Consider the following 21824-nt stretch of genomic DNA (forward strand, 5'->3'; position numbering starts at 1 on the left):
TGGTGCTGAACAACTGACTTCTGTCTACTATTTTGACTGCTGTTTGGATTCTGGTGTGTAATGGTGAATCCAAGTCTCATCCACAGTAATAAATCAATGCACAAAATCAGTTTTATTCTTGTTAAAAAGCTCCAAACACTGTTCAGAGATTTTCATGCGAGTGTGTTTTTGATCTGCTGTGAGCAAGTGCAGCACCCATCTTGCGCAAAGCTTTTTCATTTGCAATTCTTCATGCAAAATATATCCTGCACATTCTTTTGAAATGCCTATAGTCTCAGCAATTTCACGCACTTTGACTCGCCAGTCATCCAATACCATATCGTGTGCATTTGATCAATGATTTCTGGCGTTGTTACACTTTCTGGATGTCCTTCATGTGGATCATCTTCAAGGCTGGTACTGCAACATTTAAACTCAGCATTCCATTTCTTAATTGTCGAAAACAAAAGAGAAGAGTGCCCATAGACTTTTATGAACTTCGAATGAATTTCTTTTAAACCTTTGTAAAAGGAGTTAAACCTTCTTTTACAAAGAATTTTATAACCACACAATACTCAAATTTTATCCATTTCACAGAATGACTTGCAATTTCACATGGATGCTTATGACAGAATGTACCAACTTTGGGGAAAAAAAAAAAAAAAAAAAAAAAAAAAAAAAAAAAAAAAATCGTGCAGATAGTGTTGCCATGTATGGTCGAGGCCGGGGACTTTTCAGACCACCCTCTTACTGTGTAGCTGCAAACACACCAAACCTGCTACTCCTGTTCCTCTTTTATTCCGTCCACTCTGTCCTCTGAGTCAGCCTTCCTCATGATGTATTCCCAAACAATTACAACTTGAAGCTCATAAAAAAAAAAAAACTTCAATCTCAGTCCTCCTCTGCACCGTATACACACACACACACACACACACACACACACACACACACACACACACACACACACACACACACACACACACACACACGTCACTGATGTGCTTATAGGTCTCTTGCCTTTTTGTGTATGGGCTCAATATATTTAAAATAAAAAATAAAAAAAACCAAATGGAAAAGTGATTGTCTGTATATATATCAACCATAGTTTATTAATTATATGAAGAGCCAAAGGCTTCAATTCAGTGACATATAAACTTATTTAAGTTAAGGGATATTACATCCCATATTGTTTCATAGCCGAATAAGAAACTCAAAGAGTTTCATGCCGAATATAGTAAATATATAAAGTTTGGCGAGTCCAAGCATAAGCAAATACCTGGATAGTGTTACAACTGACCCTTTAGGGAATGCAACACTGAGGCAATTCATGGTAAGGTTGGAGCAAGTTCCGATCACTATTCTTGATATTTCCCCATAATGTGAAACCCAGCTCCTAGGAGCTGTATTACTGTTCTACATTATGAGTGAGAGAAGGTCACTACCCAGACCGGTTTCAACCTTTATTGAGGTCTCATCAGTGAGTAGGTAGACCTAGAAATACCAAGTTTGTAGCAAACAGAACTTACATATACCCTACTATGAGAATTGCCAGGAAGGTGTCCTAATAAATTATTAATTATATGAAGAGCCAAAGGCTTCAATTCGGTGACATATAAACTTATTTAAGTTAAGGGATATTACATCCCATATTATTTCATAGCCGAATAAGAAACTCAAAGAGTTTCATGCCGAATATAGTAAATATATAAAGTTTGGCGAGTCCAAGCATAAGCAAATACCTGGATAGTGTTACAACTGACCCTTTAGGGAGTGCAACACTGATGCAACTCATGGTAAGGGTGGAGCAAGCTCCGATCACTAGGAGCTGTATTACTGTTTCAACCATCGTGTTTGGGTAGAAGTGAAATTTTAGTGCCAAAGTTTTGAAAAAAAAGAAAAACTCCATATTTATGTTAGCAATGATAGGTGAAAGTGGAGAACCCATTGCTATAACCTTTCAATTTGTTTAGTTGGGTTTACCAGCTAAATATAATTCAAGAACTTGCAAATGTCAGGGGAGGGGAAAATATTTTGAAAAGGAGTTTAGCGTTTTATCTACTGCAACATCAGTAAAACAAAGGATGGCACATTGAAACTCACTAAGCAATCTTTCTACTCCAATTAAAGGTTTTCTGTAGGGAATTTACAGGTTTTATATATATAATGTGCAGCAGGGCTCCAAGTTTGTGGATCTTAATCAGCCCATATAACACATTGGTGTGTATGGCTATTTTTTTTTTTTTTTTAAATTTCATAAATGGAATTAATAATCTGATGCTGGTTATAATACCAGCGAAATATCAGCATCAAGTTAATAAATCAATTATTTACTTAGTTTCTGTGTTCTATTATACCGTTAAAATAATAAACAACGGAATTAATAATCATTTTAATTTATTACTATAGTCATCTGTATCTAGAATCACTGTGGCATTTTCTTTATCTGCCTTCAAACACTGCACTTTTGTTTAATTTTAGATTTGTAAAGGCTGTTTTCTTTTTCCTTAGAGACTGATTTTTGAAGGTGATGCATTTTTAGTGAGGTAGAGGCTTCTAGCCTAATAACATGTGCTTCATCCTGTGGTAGTCTTTTGATGGCAAATTTTATGCTTGCTGTAATGTTTGCACACAGGATTTTTTTTGGAGCAACTCTGAAAATAAAGTCTTTACTTGAAATTTTGGTTTCACCATCTGAAAGTGTATGATCCAACAAGTTGTGGATCACTGCAGTGATCACTGTGTGGTCACTGGATGTTGCTTGAGGTTTTTCTTTGTTGTGAATGTTGAACTTCCTGATTAAGCTTCATATGATCATTAAATATTTTTAGTACTTGTCAGTTGAATTGGCATTCTATGAATGCCAAAATATTAGGCCTAGTTGCTTTGAAAGATTAAAGTGACATTCGTAAAATTTTGCTTTGAGTGCTGGGATACAGCCTATTCCTAGGTCTAGTCCCCACTAATAAAACCTCAATAATGGTTGAAACTGGTCTAGTAGCAACCCTTTCCCAATATGCACAGCAACATACATGACCAAAAGAAAGTATTTCTGTGCATTACAGGATACAATGCAACTGATGTGGAGTTGATAGCCTTTATATACAAGTAGCCTAGCTGTGAAGATACTTGACATGCAAACTTTGTTTACACTTAAACAATTAAAACCTGAATATAATTCGTAGTCTATTATACTCCATTTTTCTGCTTTGTATAATAATTAATAATAGAATATAATAATTAATACTCTAATGGAGTATTATTTATACTCCATTACAAAAATAGAGTATAATTAATCACAAAATTCAGGTCTAATGGGCTATGTTTTTTGACACCACATATATGCAAATTGGGGGGGGGGGGGGGGCACTATGTTTCTATACATCAAGTGGGAGAAGCATTTTTTTTTTTTTTTTAATCTTTAAAAACTTTCCTTGAAAACTAAAAGTATAGATTGTATCAAATTTGCTAAAATATGAGAAACAGTAATTCTTAGTCATCCCAAGTTATATTCTAGGCTTCCTACTAAAATCCATAAAGGACTCCTTCCCAGGCATTAGTCTACTAAGTTACACTTCACTTTGTGTAGATTGTATGTTTATAATTTTTTTACAATTGTTACTATTACTATTGTTTCATACCTCCCCACTGCATCCCCTGAAAATGCTTCTGTGACTGAGCCAAAATAGTCAAAGCATTAAACTATTATTGAATCCATTCCTTGTGCTGTTTTCATTCCATTAATTGTCCAACATGAGTGCATTATAATAGTGTTAGATATAATGAGTATCAACTGTATAAAATAATCCCCTCCCACCCAATGGCTACAATCTCAACATTTTATGTAACTCCCACTCACAAAAGGTTGTTAACTATAGTACATTAGTACAGTGGGTTGGCTAAGGGTTTCTTTTTTCCCCCTATTTTATTTATTTTTTTATTTTATTTTTTTTATTTATTTGCATTTTTCACCTGCTCTATAGCCAAATATGCTCTATTACTATTACTATTATTACTATTATTACTATTATTATGGGCAACTCCAGGGAGTCATTAGACTCATCGAGGGAGGCCCCAAATCATATTCATCACAACTATCTGACATTCATACAGTATCTATCATACCTCGCCTTAAACTCATTCACTGTCACAGCATCCACTACAGACTCAGGGAGCGCATTCCACTCATTCACTACTCTAAAAGTAAAGAACCCAGCTCTAACACCTTTACTAACCACACTTTTGCCCAGTTTCCATGGATGTCCCCTAGTCCTCCCACAACCAGCCCTGTTCTCAAAAATATCTTCTGAATTAATTTTATAGAAACCCTTCAGTAATTTGAATGTCTCAATCATATCTCCCCTCATCCGCCTATCAACCAATTTTTGCAACCCACAAATCCTCAACCTGTTCTCATACGGTTCATTCCACAGACCTGCTATCATCTTGGTCACTCGCCTCTGGATCCTCTCCACCTCCTCCCCATCAAGAAGAAACCTAGGTGACCAAATCTGAGCACAGTAGTCTAGATGGGGTCTTATCAAGGCTCGATAGAGAGGAACAATAACCTGCTTGTCTCTGCTTGTCAACGTATTCTTCAGCAACCGAGTGATTTGATGAGCTATTTTGGTCACTTTTGCAATGTGTCCCCTAAATTTCAATTCCTTATCCACCAACACTCCTAAATCTCGTGCCTCATCAATTTCCTGGAGCAGGGTTCCACCAATGCAGTAAACTGCCGCCAATCTTTTCATCCCAAAATGCATAACCTTACATTTTGCCACATTAAACTGACATCCATTCTCCTTAGCCCAGACCTCCAATCTATCCAAATCATCCTGCAAAATTTTGACGTCATCTGCATTCACTATTGCCCTACCCAACTTCGCATCATCCGCAAACAAATGTACTGTTCCTCTCAGATCATTTCCTATATCATTTATGAACAAATTAAACAGCAGTGGTCCAAGAACAGATCCTTGTGGCACACCACTAGTCACAGGCCGTCTTGTGGACTCTACTCCCGAGTAAACCACTCTCTGATATCTCTCCGTCAACCACCCTCCTATCCATCTCACCAACCCTATGTCCATTCCCATATGCTGCAATTTACTGATTAGAATTCCATGTGGAATCCTGTCAAAGGCCTTGGCAAGGTCCAGTAGAATCACCGTAAACCCATTACCCTTATCCAGTTCAGCCGTCACTGTGTTATAATACGTGAGCAAGTTACTAAGGCATGACCTACCCTTCACAAAACCATGCTGTCCCCGATACAGTATCCCATTTTCTTCTATTCAATCTTGTATTTTCCTCTTGACTATTTTCTCTAAGACCTTGACAATGATTCCTGATATGCTAATCGGTCGGTAATTTACAACAGCAGTCTTGGAACCACCTTTATGCAGTGGAACTATTTTCCCCTCTTTCCACCAGCTCGGGACTAACCCAGACCCGAGACTCAAATTAAACAAAATGGTCAAGGGTACTGACAATTCTTTAGCTGCTTCTCGTACAACACGAGCTGGTATACCATCCAATCCCACAGATGTATTGACATTGAGGTTATGCAATAGACTACTCACCTCCACTTCATTAACCACAATTCCCGTATAATCTACTGGTTTATTCGTTTCTGCAATGTCACCACCTGGATGATATACTTTTGCAAAGTGCTCACTCAGTAACTCAACTATCTCAACTGATTCAGTTACCTCCCTACCATCGGCATTCTTTAAAATAAATCTGCTATGTACATTTTTTCTTTTACTTGCTACATATCTAAAAAACTGTTTAGGATTCTCTTTAGCCTGCATGGCCAATGTTCTTTCGTAATCCTTTTTTGCTTTTCTTACCACACTCGTCACCCTTCTGGCCTGCGCTTTATACCGTTCATGTGCCTGCCGGTCACCCTTCTCCTTAAATTCCCTCCATAGTTGTTTTTTTTTTGCAACTCAAGCTTAATGGTGTTATTCATCCATTTAACCCCTACTTGATTTATTATTCGGACTCTAGGTATACAGTCAGCCATTGCTTCATGCAAGCACTTCTTAACTACCTCCCATGCATTATCAACTTCTAGTCCTTGCAGTTGTACATGCCATGGCACTGAACCAATCAAACTCCTAAGCTTGTCATACTTTCCCGCCCGATAATTCCACATGTACCCTGTCTTAATTGAAAATTCTACACCTTTAGCCACCTCCCAAGTTAAGACCCTATGATCACTCTCACTGATTGGTGGCAATGTGGTCATATTTGTTACAGCCAAATCCTCAGATGTAATTACTAGGTCAAGCACTCTCTGACCCCTAGTATTTTCCATTACATGCTGTCGCAGATAGTTATCCCTTAATAACCGCATAAAATCCAGTTCCTTCCTCCCGTGTGTCCTCTCCTCACTCCAATCAATGCGACCATAGTTGAAATCTCCCATAATAATCACCCTCCTTCCACCCATTTCTTCTATTTGCTTGTGCATACTGTCACCACCATCTTTTCCATCACCTGGTCTATAGCAGCACCCAATTGTATATTTAGTTCTGTTAGCCACAATCTCACACCAAATGGCCTCAAATGTGCTCTTTTCTCTATCCTGCAATTCAACTTCTATTCTCCTTGGCTGGAGCTCATCAGCTATCATCAACAATACTCCTCCCCCCATTTTATTCTCCCTGTCATTCCTGAACACACTATACCCATCACATTCAATCCCACTAGTTATATCATCTACAGTCAGCCATGTTTCACTAATACCTATAACCTGTGGTCTGGAAGTGCCAACCATGGCCAAAAACTCTTCCTTCTTGTTCCTAATACTCCTAGTATTAGTGTACATGAATTTAAGACCCCCATTAGCCCCTATCCCACCTTGATGCCTTATATTAACTATCCCACTCAGATTTGTTGTCCTTATTTGCTCTGGCATATTATATTCATTCTTACATTCAACTGCCTCCATAAGGACTGTATCTCTACTCCCCCCACCCCTAACAAATCTAGTTTCCCTGAATTTGCACATCCAGCAACACTTTCTCAAGTCTTCTTACACCGTAACCATTCAAATGCAAGCCATCCATCTTATATAGATCCTTTCGCCCATCAAACTCACTCCACACATCCACAAATTCCACACCACTCGTCATACATAACCCACGCATAAAGTCATTTGCAATTATAGCCCTCCTTTTAAACATTTCACTGTCATACCGTGGCAAAAGACTAATCATTCTAACTCTCTCACTCTTTTCTTTTGCTACCTCAAACAATTCATTCAGGTCTTCTATCATTTCCATTTTATCTCCTTTCAAATCATTCGTACCTGCCACAACAATCTTTTCTTTCACTTTCCTTTTGCTCTCTAATAGATGCAGTTACGTCCTTTATGGTCGCACCAGGTTGGTACGATTTTGTCAAATCCTCTACTAACACACCTCGTACTAACGAGTCTCCATACAATGGTCTCCCATGCTCTATCAAAGAAGTATGTGCATGTTCAACCCTGGCTGGTTGTGTACTGGGGTAAGTCATGTTTGTTTTAATGTCTCTTCCCTCTATTAAAAACAGTAACTCAAAATGTAGCAAGTCAGTCAAATGAACCTTTTTAAAAGTACAAATATAAGGGATGGTCTTTTGGAAACAAAAAAAAATTAATAAATAAAAACAAATCCTATACACATCTATAAGAAAAAGGTCCCCAGTCCTGCATGGCTCTTTGTAATCCCACCAAGGTGGTAGTGGTGGTGAGGAATCTGCAAGAGCGGGGGATGCTAAGAATCTTGCAGACCACCATTTGGAAATATGACCCTATTTATTGGTTCTTTCAATCCTATTAATCCCCCAATCAGCCATGACGTCACAATTCTGTAACACCCATTGAATAACATGGATAAGAAGTGCAATCTGGTCTCACTATTTCATCCACCTCAGCCAGCAGGGAGGTTAAAACATCAAACTCAATCTTCAGATTCCCATATTGATTTCCTGTTTCAAGTACCGCAAAATGTAAAGTTTGATGTCCTTGCTATTTGTGAAACCCGAAAAAGCTCTGAATTAACAGCAAAATGGAACAACGGCAACCAAATATTCCTGGGAGCTTCGGATAACGCTGCAAGGGTTGGAGGAATTGGCTTCATCATAAACAAAAAGCTAACTAATAATATTATTTCTTGCACAATCCATTCTGAATGACTAGGAACACTAAAATTAAAAATAGGAAAATCAGTAACAATAAAAATAACAGTCTATGCACCTATTAAACAGCTGACAAAAATAGAAAACTTCTATGAACACCTACGAGAAACATTACAGAAGAAAACAACACACTATGGTGTGTAGGGATTTCAATGCAAACATCAGTACAGGATCTACTGAAGAAAAATACATTGAACCATGGGGGAAGGGGGAAAGAAATGAACAAGGTGAACTCGGGAAGAATTTGTTGAAGCAAAAAGGCTTTACATTATGAATAGTTTTTTTATAAAGAGAACTGGAAAAGATGGACTTGGCAATCCCCAAATGGAGAGACAAGAAATGAAATTGATTTCATTGTAACAAATTGCAAAAGAATAGTAAAACATGTTGAAGTCACTGGTAAAACCTACTGTGATATTCATTCAGACCACCATCCAATAAGAGCCACCCTCAACATACATAGAAAATGCTCAAAACAGATAAATTCAGAAGAATTTAGAAAAAATGTGGAAGAAACTGATTGGAAATTAAAAAATGACATCGATGAAGAATTAACAAATTTAATAATCATTTACTGAATTGCAAAGAAGAGCCTCCTTTGAACTTCATCCTAAGACCAGGGAATGCCTATCAGAGAGAATGACAGAACAATTGAAGAAAAGAAGAAAACTGAAAGATACAGGAAAAGGCCATTTAAAATATAAAATTATCTATAAATAACTGAAACAGAATATCAAAGATGACTGTAATATATAGAATGACAAAATTGGCAGAATCAGCTAGGCTCTGCAGTAGACTAAAAAAAAGTAAAACGTCTAAAGCAACCACTACCATCAGCCTTCATAGACAATCAAGGAAGCAGGAACACAAACAGAGATGAAATGGAAAAAAATAATAAAATCGTTTTATGAGAACCTTTACTCATCTAAATAAGTAGTCACAGTTCCACTACTGAAAAATTTTGAAATATTATCTGTCCTACCTGAAGAAGTAAAATTGGCTATCCACCATATGAAAACTGACCAATCACCAGGAATTGACGGTATAAAATCTGATGAATTAAAAATGGATGGACAAGTACTCTTTAAAGCTCCAGCAGAAAGATTTACTAGATATATGCAATTAAGGAAAGCACCTACTCAATGGAAAACATCAAAGACCATATAATACTGCATAAAAAAGGTAATAAAGAAGACATCAGTAATTACAGACCCATCTGTCTGTTATCACATACATATAAAATATTCGCTAGTCATTCTAAACAGAATACAGACCTCCATCATTGAAAACAGCTGCAAAGAACAGGCTGGTTTCAAAAAAAGCTTTGACAATAGACCACATTCAAAATGTTACTCAACTAACAGAAAGATGCAGAGAACACCAGATATCCCTTTGTTTTTTTAGATTTTAAAAAGGCATTCAACACTGTTGAACATAACATAGTATTCCAAGCTTTAATAGAACAAGGAGTAGAAATAGCATATATCCAGCTCATAAAAGATATTTATAAAGAAGGCACAACAAATATCACTCTTTTCAATTACCCAATTAAAATTAACTTAACTAGAGGAGTATGTTAGGATGATGTCTTATCACCTAATCTCTTCACATCTACTCTGGACAGCATCATTCGAAAAACTGACATGAAAGGTGAAATAAACAATGATGGCGAAATGTTAAATATTTTATTATTCGCCGACGATGTGGTATTAATATCTCACTCCCTCAAAACTCTTAAAATCAATGCTGAATAACATAAGCCAAAACTGCCAAAAAATTGGATTGGAAATACATCCAGATAAAACAAGATGGATGAAAATCTAATACTGTAAAGATTATACAAATCACTCTATAATCCCACACCATTGAAAAGCTGAAGGTTACATCTACCTCGGACAGTCCATAAAAATGAATAATGACATATCAAATGAAATAGCAAGGAGAAAAACAACTGCTTGGATGGCCTTCAACAAAATAAAATAAAAATTACCAACCAAAACATAAATATAGAAAAAAGAGCCCACTTTTCAATAGTCACATCCTACCAGTATTAACTTATGGCAGTGAAACATGGAACGCAACTTTAAAAGAAGAACAAAACTTAATAACTCAAAATGCAATAGAAAGAAGAAAGTGCAATATAAATAAAATAGACCATGTAACACACACAAAAATCAGTAAGAAGTCTGGATTCAAAGATGTCATAAAAGCAATCTAGAACAGCAAAAGTAGATGGGCAGGACATCTTGCCAGAATGAGACACAACAGATGGATAGTCAGAGTAACAAACTGGTATCCAAGAGATACCGAAAAGAAACCTGGAAGACCAGCCTTGAGGTGGGAAGACCCAATGATCCAGACAGTTGGAAGAAATTGGAGAAGAAAGGCTCAAGACAGGAATAGCTGGACTACGACCAACAGCCATGGAGAAATCCTGACTGAAATCATGGATCCATTAAAGTAATCAAGGTAATATACATATATTATCAATTATCAATTTTTTTTTAAATAGACGGTAACTAAAATGCTAATGAAGAACAGAAAATCAGATAGAAAACTGCCTGAAAAACAGTGCCCAAAGATCAAAGACAAAATTAAGCCTAGTCAGAAGGAAGGACATTTGATAGAATACTAATGTATTCTATCAAATGAATGGCAGGCAGTATCAAGGAGATATGTAGGGAAAATATCAAATATCAACTAAAAAATATTTAGCTTCAAGAACTTTCTACCAGACACAGGTCTATTTAGACAATGAGTGAATATATGAACAAGAAAAAAGGCCTGGTCATAAGGACTGCAATTTTATAAAAGGAAACCATAATTATAAAAAACATGCCATCAAACAACTACATATAACCAGAAAAGGAAGGATCCATATGCACCATCAAGTAAACAGAGAGCAAGCGGAAATGGCAGAAGAATTAGAGAAGTATGTAGACATAATTGGTGTCTGTTTTTTTTTGTCGACACCAATTATGTCTACATACTTCTCTTTATTCTTCTACAACTACAAGATGTTATATATGGTCAATGATGATCAGAGAATGGACAAAGTAGCTATAACCACAAAGAGAATCTTGAATGGCAGGCAGTATCAAGGAGATATGTAGGGAAAATATCAAAATGGGAAATTGCACAATGAGACTTATTTGTGCCTATGGTCCCACAAACTTCTACCAAGGAAGGAATAGAGAAATTTTTCAAGTCAGAGAAGGCAGCTGACAAAAAGCAAAAGCACCAAAGTAGGAAATAAATGTAAGAAAGAAAGATAAAAAACCATGTTTTAGAGTCAAGATATGAACAAATGGAAGATATTACCATTTAGTTTTATACAGGATAATAATGAATTTCACATTTAACATAAAACTACAGTAGACCCCCACCCCCACACCATAGCTTTTATGGCTGGTATATATTTTCTATTAAGATTGTATGAAATGGTAGACCACAAAAGCAATGCAACACCAATGTCTATCTTTCAAATGAAGACTTGAAGCATGTAGAAAGGCTTATGTGTTCGTCAAACATGTTGATTAATTTTGAACGGTATATATTAGAACACAGACTGATAAGTAAATAAGTAATTTATCAACTTATTGCTGATATTTCGCAGGTATTCTAACCACCATCTTCAGAGCACAAAATACAGTTTGTCACAGTGCACGAGACAACAATGATCTGGTGTAATAACAATGGGACTAGTTAGAACAATTGCAGCTACAACACAAAGACTTAAGTCCTAATTAAGCGCCCGTTATATTAAAAAAAAACGTGAAAGATAACAGGTATTAGTTATGTCTTAAGATGACTGTCTCCCAAATATTAGGCACATTTATACACCATACCAGTTGCGGTTCAGAGTATGTTTCAAGGCTTCTGTTGATTTTAAGAACAATCTCTCTGACTTGTAAAAGCTTCTGTGCAATACTTTAGTTTTCTTCCAGAAGTTCCAAAAGCCAAAATAATGGCGTCTGTTGAACAGGGAATTGCTCTAAAAGAGCAACATAATAACAACCACATTATCATAACCAAAGCAGACAAAGGGAATGCAACTGTGGTGATGGATACAACAGAATATGAAAACAAATGTACACACTTCTACAAGATCAGTCAACATACAAAATTATAGATCGAGATCCCACCAACTCACAAAAGAATAAGGTGCATAAATTACTGAAAAATGTCACTTCCTAGCCTAAAGAAACAGTAAACAAACTCAAGCCCTTCCACATTAAAACACTCAGGATATATGAAGCACCAAAAATTCACAAACAAGGTACACTCCTATGCCCTATTGTGGATAATATAAATAGTCCCACATACAAACTAGCTAGACATTTAGCTAAGCTACTGGCCACTCTCACAAACAATTCTCCCTCCTCCCTCTCCAAAAATATCACTATGCTTAATCATTAAAATAACCTACAAAATCTATCGCTCTTGTGGTATTAGTTGTTTCCTGACCAGCAAGTTTGGAGAAATTCAGACACACACACACACACACACAAACATCCCACTGCAGTATGTGGAGGTGGCCCCACATACTGAAGTTTGAAGAGCAACACAAAACGGTTGTTGGAAAAATCTTGAATTGAATCCTTAACGTGATATCAGAAATTTTTATAAGAGTTTATTTAAATGAAGGTGAACTAGATGAACTCTATGGAGATTGAATTTTTGTTCTCAGAAACTCTCAGGTTACCATGACAGTACTACACAATTTACTTCATAATACTACTAATCTTTTGTCCACAAATTTTCCTTCAAATTAGTCTGTCATGTGTCAGCACTCCTATGTTGCCAGATCTTATATTTCTGTCTTTTGGGGCACTTCTGGTTGCATCAATCTACCTCTTATCTGGGTCTTTTCTTGCAATCGTGGCATCAAACATCTGTTTTGCTAACCTATTTTCTCCCATTCTTAAAAGTAATCATACCATCTCAGATTAAGCTCTGCTCACATATTCTTGGATAATAACAATGTCAAGTTTCTCTGTAATATTTTCATTTTTAATGCGATTCTGCCACTCATCCATCTGTTCACTCTAATTTTTCTCAGAGCTCTCATATTTGTGGGTGATCATATTACATCTTCCCAACTGTCTGATAAGTTAATATTGGTTTGAACATTGTTTTACACTGCTAGTTTAGTGTTTTGGCTAATTTCTCTCTTATTCCATATAAGTTTATTCATATGACTTCAACTGTATGGAAAGAACATTTAAACTGAATGGACAATAGCAGACTGCCAAAAATAATATACATTTTATTTATTTCATTCATGTGGGGTTCCCCCCATTCCTCAACCACCCCTCAGGACTGTTTGAGCCCTCCTAATGAGGGATTAAGTACTATATCTTATGACTGTAGCCTGTGTGTTCAAGAGGCCAGTTTGCCTGCTTGCAGGATGAAAAATCTCAGATAAACTTGGGAATAAAACCCTGCTGTCCATGTCCAAGACCAGCTAACTTGGCAATGGCTGAGAAAGATCCTTAAGCCTCCTCACGTCGTTAACTGTAATTGAACCCAGGACACTTCTTCCCCAAGCATATGGTTATGAAGCGCATAGCCACTAGACTAACCACATAGCCTATGTGGCTATACAGATATAAAATGAATAGAAAAAGAACTGGAAGACTGACAAAGCAATGGTATGAGATCCAAATAGGCCACTTGATTTAAAAATCCACAATAGGAAAGACCACTTCCATCCAGCTTGCTTATATCCATATTTAATTTGCAATCTTCACTAAATACTGCTTAAATAGCTGAAATTTTTTTTGTTCTACAGGTTCTCCATTGAGAATGTGGTTCAAGATTTCCACGCTCCTACCTAGTTGCACAGTTGAGATTTTTTTTTATTGCAATTTTCATGACAAATTTCTTAGTTATTATTCAACTCAGTTAAGGAATCCTGGAGATTTACAATGGATTTGTTAAGAAGTACATCTGCCTAAAGCAAAGAGCTCATTTTGATATATCTGATTCTGATATCAGGTTTAATGCCACTTTCACAATGTAATTAATACAGATGATGAATAAGAATGAAGATGGTATGTATCCTTGTCTTACACCTAATTTTACATGAAGCCATGTTTTGTACTTGCTTCAATTCTAAATGCTGACTTACAACTTAAATATAGATTATGTATTGCTCTGTATTATGACCACATATAATGTTCTAAACAGCTTTTCTTTTGGTATTACTTTTTACAGATCCATAAAACATAAGCAGTTGTTATATTTTCAAGATTTCACAATTATTGAAATTGATGATAAATTAGCATATATTCTATACTTGAATTTTACTATTCTCAAAAGATACTTTTATTATTCAAAGTTAAGCATTTGATCTCTTCTACTGTGTATAGGTAAAACAAAGAACATACCACTTCTGATCATGGCTAACACACCTTCTGCTCTCTCTCTCTCTCTGGGTGTTTATATGTGCGTATTTTGAATGCTCAATTCTATATACATCTTTCTTTAAATTTTCTCCTCCCTCCCACTCTTTGCACTAGCCAGGCTTTCTTTTAATATCTCTCCTTCTGCATCCTGTGAACATGTCCAAACCAGGTAAATTATGCTTTCTGAATAACTTTAAATAGTATCACTCCAAAGCTTGTTCTTATTATCTGTTTTGTTATTTGTCTCTTCTGGTTTTGCCTTGCTTGATTTTTTTAAGTTAACAACTTACAGAAATTAAGAATTGACAGGCATTGTGATGCTATATTTCACTTCTAAAAATCCATCAATAGTAGGCCTACAAAAAAATGAAAGCACTTCGTTAGTCACCTTATGTTGACCATGACTGTGGAAAATATCTTCTAGAGAGAGAGAGAGAGAAGTTACTATCACAACTAAACAATATACATATGCAGGTTAAATTAATAAAATAAAACACAGTTTTGAACTTCAGTGTGAGAAGAAATTTTTTTTACAAGATTAAAAAAATGTTGAAATGTAATACTTGACTGAGCTGCAAAGGAAATTAATGAAGGTGGGGCCAGATTAAGATTCACTGGACTTTTATTATTTGCATAACCCAGCTTGGTTGGCTGAGTGGCTAGAGTATCTGCTCTCCAGCCAAAAGGCTGTGGATTTGAATCCTGCCATGGGCATGGATGTTTGTGATTATCTGTGAAAATACTAGCAGTGGTGGTGGCCAGTAGATGGCATTGGTGTAGATGATGCAGTTCACTGTAGTTGGTGGATTGAGTGGTGGAGACAGAGAGTTGTAGAGTAGGTGCCCTTGGAAGTGTCACATAATAATATCATCTTAAAAAAAAATTTTTTTTTAAATAACGTTTAGACTGCATGGAGATTTCTGCATAGTACTAATAATACTGTGATAACAAATAATAAAATAGTATTTTAGAGAGCATGTCTACCTGTCTGAAGGCTGATGAAGAATACAAATGGAAGAACTTGCAAATTTGGTATGCATTTACCTCTCATAATTTAAAGCATTAAAGGGTTTTTTTGTCTTCTCTGGGGGAAAACTAAATTCTTGTTGATTTTATCTAAAAAGACTTGAGCTGTGACTAAAGAATCTGATCTATAACTTCTAAATAAACTTAAGTCATATAGTAAGGCTGCTAATGCAACACTTGCAGATTTTATCTAAAAAGTAAGAACCTCCATTCTAAAACTATAGGCTCAAACCAAACTTTTGTAGACTTTATCTAAATGGTAAGAACCAAAATATTTCATTCTGACACCCATTAAAATCATTTTGTGATGCATGTATTATGTATATATGCTTCCATTTTAGAAGTATAAATTTCCAGTTTCATTTCCTTGGTACAAATTCACAGCACCACTCAAAAACTGAACTGTATTCTGAGTGGCCAGTTTTAAGCACAGCAAATTTTAAAATACCTAATTTGGTATACAGTTTCCTCTTATCATAAGTAAAAGCATTATAAGGTTTTGTTGATCTCCAACAGCTAATTACTGAAAACATAAGTAGAGCTTCTCCTATGTAAGGAGTACTGATAGAAAAAGATCAGTCACCAATATTGTTTTTTTGGCAAATTGACTGTTTTTTTGTTATGCCCTTTAACACAAGTTAAAAAATAAATACAATGAATCTGATTTCAATGAGTGATTTTGGAACAGATTATGATATATATACTGTAGTATTCAGTTTTGCTATAGCAATTTTTTTTTCATTATTCACAAATTTTTTTATTAAAGGAATAAAAAAAGACTAAATGCAATTATTATTATTTCGTATCCAAACACAAGTGGTACAGTAGTAAGTAAGTGATACAACATGATTTACAACAAATTAGGATACATAATAATGAGATCAGCTTAGATTTGGTAGGCGAATTATACAGGGAAATAATAATTAATTAAAAATCAACCACACGCAAGCAATCGAACTAAATGCAATTAAGAGAGATAACAGGAACGTACTCTAATTCATATTAACAGTATACCATTAATAAGTGTATTCTTGTCATTGTTAATAAAACACCAATTGCTGTAATGGGGTTTTGGAATTTTGCTGTAATGAAAGATACCAATAAATAATATTCTTAGTTTAATCCTTTATCAGTATAACTAAGGGGAAAAACCTTCAAAAACTTTTCTATTCAACGAAAAGTATATATAGTTATGACTATAATGCCTCTAATTTGCTCAAAGACAAATGTCTCTTTATAAGTGGATAAACTTGGACACCTATATCTAAATGTTTTGCAACTGTCTGTATCTTATTTTTAACAATGTGATTAATTGATCTCTATTATCTATAAATGAATTATCCAAATAATTAAACCAATGGTGTGCAACTTATTTCATTTTTTATATGAAATTTTTCCTTGCCACTGCTACACCGGTAAATGTGTCAATAAATGGCAACAGCCATATGTCTGTCCATACCCTGCAGAAACGAGATGCTGATAGTGGGGAACAACAAAGACATCTTCCATATATGACCATTGTATTTCATATAAGAAAAAAATAAGGAAAAAAAAGAATACATTTTCTTTCTTTTTTTTAAAAAATAACAATTACAGTAAAGATAATGAAATTAGTAAATAAATACCTCTGCCGTCCATTCTGCCATCATATTTTCTGTTGCCTTTTTGAGATGTGCAAATGCATCATCTTCAGGTGGACTGGAAGCCCCTGCTGCATCTCCTGCTTCTCTAACTTTAGTCCTTTCAGCACATTTGGAACTTTGTTGAGATGTAATAATCACATGATGATGATGATGATGAAGTTGTTGTTGCTGATGGTGTTGCTGTTGTTGTAATGGGAGATCCACAGTATGTTCATTTACACTAGCACCAATATCATGACAATTCGTATCTTTGTCTTCTAAGGCAGTATGTGTTGTTTCTACATGCTTATGTACACTACTAGTATCACACTGGCTTTCAACTGGTGTGTCCAGTTTTCTTAGAGTAACATCCTTTTCATGTAATGAAACAGAAGTCACTTTACTCTGAGAAATTTGCCTTGAAATATTTCGACTAGGTTTATTTTCACTCACTTCTTTCTGTTTAATCTATATCAAAATTGAAAATAACAATGTATAATTATAACATCAGCAAGATCATTAAATAAAATGTTTTAAAAGGATGAAGAAAATATTTTTATATTTTCAAAAAATTAAATTAAATTAAATAATAAAATAATTACATTAAATTTAAGTTGCTTTATGCTATCATTTTTAAATGAGAGCATAATATATGAAATGAATGATGAAAGCTATTCTCTAACTTTCCCACTGTAAGATGTCAAAAATCAGACTATAAATAAACAAATACAATGGTACAACATGACAAATTTCATGCTGGCTGGGGTGTCACTCGGTTAAACAAGGCCCCCGTTGTTTTCGCCAGGGAACCAGGGTGAACAGCGAAAAGTCAGCTACTGGAAAAAATCTGAAAACATACCCCAACTCAACATCAGAGTTAAAGATCGGTACTATCAACATAAGAAGACTGAATGGCAAAGAAATCAACCTAGCTGGGGAATTAGATCAGTACCAGATCGACATAATAGGGGAGACTGAAACAAAAAAGACAAAAACTGGTGAGATCGTTTTGAGCAATATATACAAAATGTTATATGCAGGCAATGACAATCAAGGAAAAGAAGGAGTAGCCACAGTATTCAACACTAAATACGAGGCTAATCTTCTTGAATGGCAGTCAGTCTCAAGTAGAGTGATGTGGGCAAATATCAGAATGTGGAACTGGACAATGAGACTTATTTGTGCCTATGGTTTCCAAAGAAGGTTCTGCTAAGGTAGAAGTGGAGGAATTTTTTTAATGCTTTAGAGAAAGCATCTGACATATTGAAAAAAGAAAAGTTGGTTCTTGTTGGGGATCTAAATAGCAGAGTATGAAACGATTGTCAGACATACAAAAATATATTGGGAAAATGTGGAGAAAAGAGCAAAGCTAATAATAATGGCAAATATCTGTTGGATTTCTGCTCAGGACATGTACTGGTTATTACTAACACCATGTTCCAACATAAAAATGTGCACAAATTCACATGGAGAGAAGAGGCAAGGAATAAGAAAAGTCTCACAGACTGTGTTATTGTTGATAGTGATGTTTTCTCCCTGGTGCAGGACACCACAGTGTACAGAGGATTTGAAATTGGAAGTGATCACTATTTAGTCTTGAGCAGGATAAAATTGAATTTCATATTGAAAAAAAGAACATGTAAGAAAGTTTTATAGCGAATAAAAGTTGAACAGCTCTCAGATATGAACTGTAGACTAAAATACACAAAGATTATTGATGAAAAAATGAAAGAGTTTGAGAACAGGAACCAAACCTTGGAGATTCAGTGGCAAGCCTTGAAGAAAACCCTGATTGATTCAGCCAGAGAGGCATGTGGTGAGGTTGTCTGCAAGGAAGAAAAATCAGAACTCCATGGTGGACAAAGGAAGTTAAAGAGGCAGTGAAGGAAAAGAAGAAAGCATATTAAAAGTTCCTGGCAAATAAATCAGCTGGTGCTCTTAGAGAATACAGAGACAAATGTAAAAAAGCTAAACACTTTGTAAAACTAGCTAAACAAAAGTCATTGGAGGACTTTGGCAAGAACATAGAAAATAAATATAAAGAAGGTGGCAAAATATTATGGAGGTTGTTGAAGAAGCTTAGAAATGGAGGAAAGAGTGCTGTAAAAGGAGTTAGAGATGATAAAGGTGACATGAAAACGGGAGAAAAAGATATCCTCAAAGTATGGAGTAATTACTTCGAAAAATTGCTAAATGAAACAAGCAGTGATGACAGCACAGTGGTAAAAAACACTGACCAGGCATGCAGCCAGGAATACATATCCATACTTGAAGTAGAAAAAGCCATCAAAGGCTTGAAATGTAGAAAAGCAGCAGGAGTAGATGATATTCAACCAGAAATGCTGAAGTATGGTGGTATAAAAGTTTTACAGTGACTGCACTGTATAGTTCAGAAGGCCTGGAACAGAGGGGAAAATTCCTGATGATTGGAGTAGAGCTCTCATAGTAACCATACATAAAAAGGGAAATAAAACTGAATGTGAGAATTACAGAGGTATATCCCTATTGAGTGTTCCTGGTAAGATATATGCAAGTATATTTGAGAAACGGTTGAGAAGAATTGTGGAAGAAAAGCTTGGTGAAGAACAAGCTGGATTCAGGTCAAATAGAGGCTGTCACGATCAGATCTTCACTTTACGACAAATAGTCGAGAAAGCATGGGAATATAACAAAGATCTATATTTTAAGTTTTGTCGATCTGGAAAAGGCATATGATAATGTGCTAAGAGAGAAGCTATTCAATACGCTAAAGTTATATGGTGTCAATGGGGCATTATATCAAGCAATACTTAGTCTTTATTTCAGTTGTAAGTCAGCAGTTAGAATTAAAAGAAGTACAGGAAGCTGGTTTTGTGTTAAATCTGGTGTGAGACAACGATGTACATTATCCCCTCTGTTATTCATTATCTATATGGATCACATTATGTAGGAAAGTGGTATTAAACATATCAAAATTGGAGATGTTAATGTCGGCTCTTTGGTTTATGCGGATGATGTTATACTTCTAAATAAATCTGCTACAAGTCTGCAAGATTCCCTGACTAAATTGAATAACTGTTGTAATAGGTATAGTATGAAGGTCAGCAGTAAAAAGACAAAGACAATGAAAATATGCAGAATCGTTGAAAATGTCAACTGCATTGTGAACGGAGAACCTGTGGAACAAGTAAAGCATTTCAGCTACTTGGGCACGATTTTTAGAGAAGATGGTAAATTAAATATGGAAATAGGCAACAAAGCCGGTATGGTAGGAAGTCAATTGAATAAATTCATATGGAATAAGAGAGAAATTAGTCGGAACACTAAATTAGCTGAATACAAGACATAGTTCAAACCAATTTTAACTTATGGATCTGAGAGCTGGGTGAGAAGTAAAACACTTGACCAAAGACTAGAGACAGCAGATATGAGAGTCCTGAGAAAGATTATAGGCGTGAACAGATTGCATCAATGGCAATATCATATTAAAAACGAGGATATTAGGAAACAACTTGATATTGTCAGCATTCAGGAATGCATTAGCAGAGCTAATCTCAGGTGGTATGGTCACTTAAACAGAATGGGCGAGAAAAGATTAGCAAAACAAGTGTTCTCTGCCAGGTTGGCAGGAAAACGACCCAGAGGAAGACCAAGATATAGGTGGATTGATACAATACAATGTGCCTTAGACGATAGAAATATAAGATCTGATAATGTTGGAGTCTTGACAAGTAACAGACTGATTTGGAGGAAAATTGTAGATAGGAAGTTAGTAATGATGTAAATTTTTCATCTAGTACTATCATATCCTGAACACCCCTTGAGGATATATGGCAGGAATTTGATGATGAAATTACTAACAACGTACAGGGAAAATCAAGATTATTAACAGAATGGTATTTACAGAGGTTATCCGATAACAACATGAAATAACTGATAATCAGAACAATAACAACATTCCCAGTTATCACTAATCTTAAGTATATTACATAATCATAATAGTATATTATTTCATACAAATTTGAAAAACAAATTTTAATATCCAAAACTACAAATTTTGTAATTATCCTGCCAAAGTATCCATCCATCAATCTATATGCATATTAACAGAATGAATGAAACAACAAACTCAGTCTACATACTGTTGTTACTACTAATACACAGACCTGCTCCAGCAGCCTTAAAGTTTGAACCACTCAGAATATCTTTATTACTGTCTTACTTTAAAAATTGGGAAACTGTAAAAAATACGATATTAAACAGATAACTTGACAAACGCTGTGTATAATTTAGGAAAATTTTGACAATTTTGTAAATTTTTGTTGTACATAATTTAGAAATTTTAACTGAACAAATCACCAGAAAGAAAAATAATTATTCTTTACTAATTTAATAAGCCGAAAGGCTATTTTACCAGCGAACATGTTAATGCTGCCCTGGTGTTGTACTACCCAAGTGATCATTTATACTTGGGCCTGCCGATAGTTTTTTTTCGGCATGAAACTCTATAGATTTCGATCCGAGTTTTGTACCCGGCTATTAAAACATAAAGGGATTTACCATCCCCCTTTCTAATAATTATTCTTTGTTTAGCTCAAAATTCAAACTATGCCAAAAA

At 35.3% G+C, this 21824-nt stretch overlaps 1 protein-coding gene across 4 annotated transcripts in view; it reads right to left on the reverse strand.

Moving 5' to 3' along the window:
• LOC150100781 (GRB10-interacting GYF protein 2-like) overlaps nt 1–21824 on the reverse strand; it is a 525021-nt gene that overhangs the window by 341656 nt on the left and 161541 nt on the right. For all 4 annotated transcript variants that reach the window (XM_090401532.1, XM_090401529.1, XM_090401530.1 and 1 more), the window contains exon 11: nt 17231–17695. In XM_090401532.1, coding sequence (XP_090257658.1) covers nt 17231–17695 — 465 coding nt within the window. The remainder of the gene's footprint in view (nt 1–17230; nt 17696–21824) is intronic.

Source organism: Typopeltis vanoorti, chromosome 12 (genome assembly GCF_054136105.1).
Source record: "Typopeltis vanoorti isolate ZY-2024b chromosome 12, IOZ_Tvanoo_1.0, whole genome shotgun sequence".
NCBI lineage: Eukaryota > Metazoa > Arthropoda > Arachnida > Uropygi > Thelyphonidae > Typopeltis > Typopeltis vanoorti.